We start from the raw sequence: 8,164 nt of genomic DNA, 5'->3' as shown, positions 1-8,164 counted from the left end.
TAAAGTTGAACGGGTGTAGCTAAGTGGCCAGTGGGTATATATGATTTGGTTGACATAGATTCAGACACTGGCAGTTGTTACTGTGGGGCATGATTAGGGGTTAGTGATAATACAGTAAGTTATCAATACAGTGATCAATCTAAAGTCTAAATTTGCCAGTAAATGAAAAGAGTTGAATGAAAGCCTGAAATCAAATTGAAAGCCAAACACACACACACACACACAGTTTGCAGCTGTATGAGTCAGCAGTAGCCTCCAGTGGAGGACTGGAGCGGGCTTCTGTGACACTTGGGGTTTTCCAAAGTCCACAACATCACCAGTGCTGGAAAACTCCTTCAGAGTTGACGGCCAGGTGGTCTTTATTCAACCGATCTGCTGGATGGCTGTCGCAACCTTCAATCTCAGACTGAAAGCACAGATACTATCACCCCAGTGACATGCACATTTGATACATCTAAATGATTCATCCATCCATCCTTATCCTTTTAAGGGTCACGGGGGGTGCTGGAGCCTATCCCAGCTGTCATAGGGCAAGAGGCGGGGTACACCCTGGACAGGTCACCAGTCTGTCACAGGGCTAACAAATAGAGACAGACAACCATTTGCACTCACATTCACACCTATTAATCAATTAACCTATCCCCACAAGCTGCATGTCTTTGGACGGTGGGAGGAAGCCGGAGTACCCGGAGGGAACCCACGCAAACACGGGGAGAACATGCAAACTCCACACAGAAAGCCTGATGGTGGAACTGAACTCAGGACGTTCTTGCTGTGCGGCAACAGTGCTAACCACCGTGCTACCGTGCTGCCTATATGATTCATATTTCCAAAATTATGCAGCAAATCCCAAATTTTGCTTTCTTTCCTCTTTACGATGCAACCCAAGTTTTCAATGCTGAGTAAAAAAAGCGACATTAGAAATAAGCTATGGCTAGATCTTTGTAACAAACTTATCCCCACATGCCAGCAAGAATTGTGATTTAATCGGAAAAAATAGATTCTTGTGTTGCATTAACATTTTCAAGTGACTGTGCAGAAATTTTAATAAAGTTAAAATTAACTTTCATCCATCATAGTCGTGTGTGGAGGTTCAGAAATAGCGAATATGGTCACAACAAACCGCCGCAGTGCTAACGGGACAGCTTTCTATCTTTCCAGCCTGCTGTTTGCACTAACACCAGTTACCATGGATACTAAGGGCATCAAAATACAGGCACAATGACAAATACCAGTGTGTGTGTGTGTGTGCGTGCATGCTGGGTCAGTGAGGTTCAGTCTTGGTGGTAATGTGAGACCAAGATGAAACCCTCAGCCATCAGCACATTCCTATGGGCCTCGGTTTTCTTCTGCCTCGAGAGAGAAAGAGGGAGGGAGGGAAAGAAACAGCTGTAAACATGTCTCGGACTATAAATGATGCAGCTGCCATTTAGTCACAATCATAATCATATGGCAATAACTCATCCACCTCTCATTACTCTGTATGTTGCTTTACATTTTACATAAAGAAATGTTTCGCGGCAGCTTTACGCAGATACATTGTGGTGTTTTCGGGTGGGTGGGTTGCCGAATTTACTTGCCACAAATATCGTCTGAATATCTGTGAGCCAGACTATAAACAGAGAGCTATCTTGAAAATGATTGTTGTGGTGTGGCTGCAGGGCCGCTTAATTCCCACTTGTAACCCTGTGCAGCTTTGTTAAGAGTAAATTAGGATGCAGAGAAGTTTTTAGCTGTCAGCTGTAGGTTTGAGAAGACTGTGGGGAAAAATATGTTTCTTTTAATCAAGGCCACAAAGTTTAGTTAGAGCACTGCTATAAACCTGAGATATACTCAAACTGTGCTTTGATAGAGCATTGTGGCTGAGCTAATCTCTCAATGTGTGTCCCATTATCCAGACGGGATTTACGGTTTATTATTTTGAACAAAAACAAAAAAAGCAAAGACATAAACATTTAAGCAAATGTGAAGGATGACAAGGACGGAGGATCGAGAAGGTGATGCGACAGGAAGGGAGAGTCCCACCTGCTGTTATTCTCGCTTTTCTGCTTTCTTCATCTCCCTCAAGTCTGTTTGAGGACCGACTGCCTCATTTTCTCCATTCTTTTCTCCATTTTTTCTCATTCAGCCCTCCCCTTTCAACATCCCACATCCTTCTCTCCTCTGCATGCAGAGGGGAAAAAACGCAGACTCCACAGTAATTATCCAGCTGGATCTGCTCATGGGGACTGTTCAGGCTGTATTAAACTCATTACCAACCAAAGACAAAGAGATTCTGAGTATGCTCTGAGCGCACATTGTGTCTTCATTAATACTAATTTATCAGTGTGACATGCAGGGTTGTTGGCAATTTACAGAGCAGGAAGGTGATGCTCTGATACACTTGAATTCAGGTCTTCCTGTGACATTATTTCCTGATGTTTAGGGAGGCAGAGGTTGACAGGCTAGCAATAAGCTTATGACCAGGAAGTTGCCAATGGTGTATTCAGGAAAATTAAAGGGAAATCACTCCATCTGCAAAGCCACAGGAGAATGAAGGCATGTGGAAAATCCTCTAACACGAGTCTACTTTTCTGCTTCTGTCTTCCACAAACAGATAGTAGAGAACATGTGAATGAAAGTCATTAAGTGCAGGCTAATTAGATATATGGGTAACTTTATATGCAAAAGAAATTATTTTTTTTATCCTTAGTTACACAGCTTAGCTTGTTGTGGGTTACTTTGTAGACTCCTAAACCAATTTACAGTAATAACCTATAGAATAGAATGTTTTCGCTCTGATTTTGGTCTCCATCAACCTCTGAGAGTAATGATGAGGGTTTTTAGCATTGCTTAAGTTAGTGCTAGCTAGCATTTTTTCTGGCATTTAGTGCTGGGCAGATAGGGTAATGTTACATTGTTAAAGAGGTTTTGCTAGCACTACAACTCAAGCGACAATTGTGACTATGAGACAAGCTCCAGGCTGTAAAAACCAAAACAGTGGGCCTATGAGGAGCAAAGGTGAGTATAAAGGCACATTTTTACATCATATATGTATGGCCTTATAGTTTAATTAAATATAGTGTTTTTACAATTACATGTTGTAAAAGCTTAGGGCCATCCAAAAGGGCATGGAGACTGGTTGGTGACCTTCTGGGAACCACTGGTTGATAGGAAAAAATTGATATTTCCATACAGGTTGTGAATGCTTGCTGGCTGCTGCTGAGTGAAATTGACTGCTTAAGCTTAGACACTGGTTAGTGACCCCGTCTACCTCCCCCTGGAGCACTTGGTAATCGCCAGTTGGTAGTTGGCAACTGGTTTTCAGAGGTTGCTGGTAGTCACTAGGTGAAATTGGTTTCACTGAAAGACTCCTTGTCATTGGTGGGGCGATCGTGGCTCAAGAGTTGGGAGTTCGCCTTGTAATCGGAAGGTTGCCGGTTCGAGTCCCCGGCTTGGACAGTCTTGGTCGTTGTGTCCTTGGGCAAGACACTTCACCCGTTGCCTACTGGTGGTGGTCAGAGGGCCCGGTGGCACCAGTGTCCGGCAGCCTCGCCTCTGTCAGTGCGCCCCAGGGTGGCTGTGGCTACAATGTAGCTTGCCATCACCAGTGTGTGAATGTTTGTGTGGATGACTGGATATGTAAAGCGCTTTGGAGTCCTTAGGGACTAGTAAAGCGCTATATAAATACAGGCCATTTACCATTTGCTTTGGTTGCTATAGTTGCCAATAGTTCTCATGATAGATGCCGACCTGTCTGCAAACACTTTCCAACTGCCGACCAAATGATAAAGAAACTGTTCGAAAAGTGCAAACGGAGAAAGGAGAAACAGATAAAAGTTGTGCCTTTTACAACACGTTGGTTTCAGTGGTAATGCATTAAATTTTATTTTGAGGGGAAACATACTGTTTACATAGAGGCGCAAACTACAGGTGAACTCGTCCATCTGCAAATGACCAAAGCAATCACAAGGAATAGCCAGCGACCACGTGCCAACCGATCGGCAAATAAACGTTTTTCCCTAGTGACTGGAAATAGTACATCTTGGGCCTCTGAGTGAAGTCAAAATGTATGTGAAGTCTGAAAAGTCTGAAAGTATGAAACTGTCCAAATCAACACTGCAAAGAAAATAAGTAACACAGGCATTTATATGAATCCAACAAAGATCACAAAGATGAAACTTTCCTTAGAAGCTTAGGAGTCAACCTTTATTGATACTGTTAAAAAAATCACATCAAACAATAGAAAATCATATACGTCTTTCATATTTGCTTCAGTACTGCTGTTAATACTCGTATGCTGCATTTCTTATTTATCATTAAAGTTGAACTCAATTAGCAGAATATAAAAAAATATACCCAGTCTGCAAGACGTAAAAAAAATCTGTAATTTAATGACGCTCCAGCTGTTAATAAAGCACAAGGTTTGGGAGTCTGAATACAATTAACATTTCTAAGGCAGAATCTTATTTTTTGCAGTGGCACATAAAAACAAAAAGGTAATAGAGCTCCAATTTTAGAAGACATTAACATTAATAAAATTATGCTGGTGTTTAACAGTAATTTATAGCAGGATATCAAACGGAGCCATAGAAAAGAGGGAAGCTGGTGGTATAATCTCCATTTTCATCTGATGCATATACTGACACCTTGTAGGGCCATACAAGCCCTCCAAGCTACAGGCAATGCAGCCAAATGTGACGCTAGAAACTGCTGGCAAAGCATGTGTTTGTCTTGCTAATGTCACATTTTGTTTATGGACATTACAACAAACCAACTGGTTAGCACGTTGACATCAAAGGTATGAACTACAATGAGCTAACTGGAGTTTTTCAGCTGTTACCAATGCATGTAGCAACACAACGGTACAGGACATAAGTGAATGACGTACATTGAAATTGTAAGTATAAAAAAAAAAGATGAAGAAGAAGAAAACTTGAAAGGGCATTGGATATAGGAGGAATACCAGCAGTTTCAACCTCTTTCCTAAACCAAGAAATCTAAATGTTTTTGCTAATTTTTGGCAGGTTTTATCTCAATTATGTGAGTTAATGCTAAGCTAAAAAAATTGTCTTTTTATCTGCTAGCTAGAACCATTTTCTAATGTAGACAAAATCTTTTTAGTGTAGCTAAGGGGTTGATAAATGCTGGTAAGCCTAAAATGACCTTTAAATGGTTATCTGTTGTGTTTCCTAACTGTGCACACAGTGTTCATCTCGGTGATTGGACACCTTGTCAATATTCAAGTACTCTCCTCTATTTCTGTCGGGGAGTAAAATAAATTAGATGCGCTTTGAACTGCCCTGCAGTTGCAATGTGACCGGTGATGATATAACTGAAGACATACAATACACATAATAATGGTATTAAAGTACAGTATCAGCATTGTGTATAAAAATGTGAGGAGAGACATGAACCTGATTTTTGAATGCTCGATTTCATCAGTTTCACTGCTAAAAAAAGCAAATACACATTGTAATTTCCCAGCAGTCTATGTGCGCAGGTACAATAAACCAAAACCAAAACAAACCAAAAAACATAAATTGCTGTAACCTAAAATCGACTACATGAAAATGTGGTTAAGGACAAATTCCGAAGCCTCAAGATATCAACCAACAAAGTATTTAAAACATATCTCAAACATATATTGTAAAAACACACCTTCCACATAACCTCCGTACACTTCCCTGTCACAATAGGTACAAAAACCTGACCACAAATTATATAACTGGATCATCTCTGGACTATATAGTCGGGATTTGTTACTTTGGTACATTGTTGTTGGATAACAAAACATCACCAAATTGCAAATCTTTTTGAAGAAATTTAAAAAAACATATGTTTCTTATCAGTTACGTAACACCATTAAAAATACGATCAGCTAAGATTACTTGGAAATCCAGTTCTTAAAAACCCTTCATTGGTCACACAGCAATGGAAAAACAAGCCAATTGATTCTACCTAGCGCTTAACACAGTTACTTTGATTTTAACTTACATCGCACTTTTCACCTTATTACTCGTTAACAAAGGCCTAACTCAGTAGTTGATAGAGACAACAAAGAACTTTCATCCACTGCAGTAATCTTTTTTTGGACTTTTCCATTCCCACATGCTTTGCTGTCCAGCAACAATCCTCCCTGATTTCACAAATGCAAAGTAGAATGCTTTCCCAGATAGCCCCATTCACTTTATATGAGGCAGAATATTAAGTTGAACTGCTATGCAAAACAATTTTTTTGCTTATCAGCAAATAGTCACATAGTCTTTTTCACAGCCATATGAAAAAGAAAGGTTTACCAGGACTCTAATCAGCTCTGTTAAAAACTCCTTACATCCTTACTGGAGTTCATAAAGTAAGTAGAAGCAAGTCGCATCATCACAGCAAAGTCACACTAATGCCAGACCATGCAATGCTCAGAGAAACAGCAAAAATCTCAAGAGCTACATCTCAGACTCAACAGGCCTCGGTTAATATGTTAAGTACTAAAGTTCATGACAGTAAAATAACAAAAAGACTGAACCAGTATGGCTTGACATGACAGCATGACAGCAGGGCTTAGGTTTGTAACGTTGCATCTGAACAAATCACAAGTCTTCTGGAAGAACAATGGCCTTTGGACAGATAAAACCAAAGTGGAGTATATAAAGCATATAAACATAAACTTCCTAATACCAACTGTCAAGCACGGTGGTGGAGGGGTGATGATTTCAACTTGTTTTGTAGTTAAAGGACCTGGACAGCTTGTAGTCACTGAGTCAACCATGAATTCCTCTCTATACCAAAGTGCTCTAGCTTTGGTATACTGCCAACAGCTAAATCTTGGTCGAAATTGGATCATACAACAGACCAATGATCTCAAGCACAGCAGCAAATCTACAACAGAATGGCTAAAAAAGAACATAATGAAGGTGCTGCACTGGCTGAGTCAAAGTCCAGACTTCAATTTGATTGAAATGCTGCGGCAGGACCTCAAAGAACTGAACATAAATGAATGTCTGCAAACTTCAATGAACTTAAGCAATGCCATAAACATCCATCCATCCATCCATCCATCCATCCATCTTTTCATGTTATTGCTGCTAATGGTGGTTCTACAACCCTGGGTTGCACTTTGTTTTTCACAGAACTGCACAGAGGCCTGTGAAAACGTTCTTTTTCATGTGACTAAACATTTTCAATTTTTTGGAGGTTCGATCTTAGATTGCCACATAAAAAAAAACATACATACAGAGCTCAGTTAGATATCCTGTATTATGGCTTAAATGGCTTAATTGTCAGCTAACAGTTTCACTTGATATGCTATCCCATACCAGATGTGGCACACAGAACAACTGGCATTCAATATACTGCTGATCTTTGGGTTATAGTAGGAGTACCTTTGGCAGTGAGGACCACAACCTTCAAAGTGAAAGAACTAGTCAACAGGACGGTAATATCAATGTGATATCAAAGCAGGTGCATTGGTAAGGTGGGAGGAGTTTGTCTGTGTGATTTAGGGTCGAAGGCTTGGGGGAGGACGTGATGGCGGTGGACAGGGAAGCCCTGGGGGAGTGCGCGATGGCGGTGGTCCTGGGAGCACCTGGCCTGATGGTGGAGATCTGGCAGGGGGGCTGGTGGCAGTGGTAGATGGTGGAGTGGTGCAAGTCATGGGGCGGTAGTCTGGTGGTGGTGGCGAAGGGGTGTGGATAGGGGCACGAGGTGGGGCCTTGGCTGCCGCTGACTCCTCTTTCACTCTCGTGAAGTTGATGCATCGACCCTAAAGGAAAAGAAAGAAAAGTGGGATTAAAAAAGCTTTAAAATAATTTTTAAAATAAACATAAAATAATTAAATAATCCTGTTTTCAGGTCATTCATGTTGGTTGGACCCCAAATTTATTCCAGACTGAAGTATTAACAGATAGTCACGGTGATGAATGATATCTAATGGCGCCTAGCATTAGCAACCACCATGCTAATGTTTATAATGAATTATCTAACCAGCTGTTATAAGGCTTGTCTTGAAATGCCCTCTTTGTCTGATACAAAAATACTTTGCAAATGGAGTCATGCAGAGAATAAATGTAATTTTTTTCTACCTGCTAGCATGCTAACAGGGCTTTGAATGTAAACCAAACATCTACAAATCAGCACAGTCAGCATATTAGCATGCTAACTAAAACCACCACATGACCATCCTCACAGA

General features: G+C 40.7%; 1 protein-coding gene across 1 annotated transcript in view; it reads right to left on the bottom strand.

Moving 5' to 3' along the window:
• Positions 1-4,161: 4,161 nt before the first annotated feature.
• The window catches only part of antxr1c (ANTXR cell adhesion molecule 1c), a 40,134-nt gene continuing 36,131 nt past the window's right edge, over positions 4,162-8,164 (bottom strand). The window contains exon 18 of the mRNA XM_031748878.2: positions 4,162-7,738. Within this exon, the coding sequence (XP_031604738.1) occupies positions 7,475-7,738 (264 nt within the window). The 3' untranslated portion in view covers positions 4,162-7,474. The remainder of the gene's footprint in view (positions 7,739-8,164) is intronic.

The sequence above is a fragment of the Oreochromis aureus genome, linkage group 8 (assembly GCF_013358895.1).
Source record: "Oreochromis aureus strain Israel breed Guangdong linkage group 8, ZZ_aureus, whole genome shotgun sequence".
In the NCBI taxonomy this organism is placed as follows: domain Eukaryota; kingdom Metazoa; phylum Chordata; class Actinopteri; order Cichliformes; family Cichlidae; genus Oreochromis; species Oreochromis aureus.
Note: the sequence above shows the minus strand (reverse complement) of the source record. Positions and strands in the feature narration are given on the sequence as shown.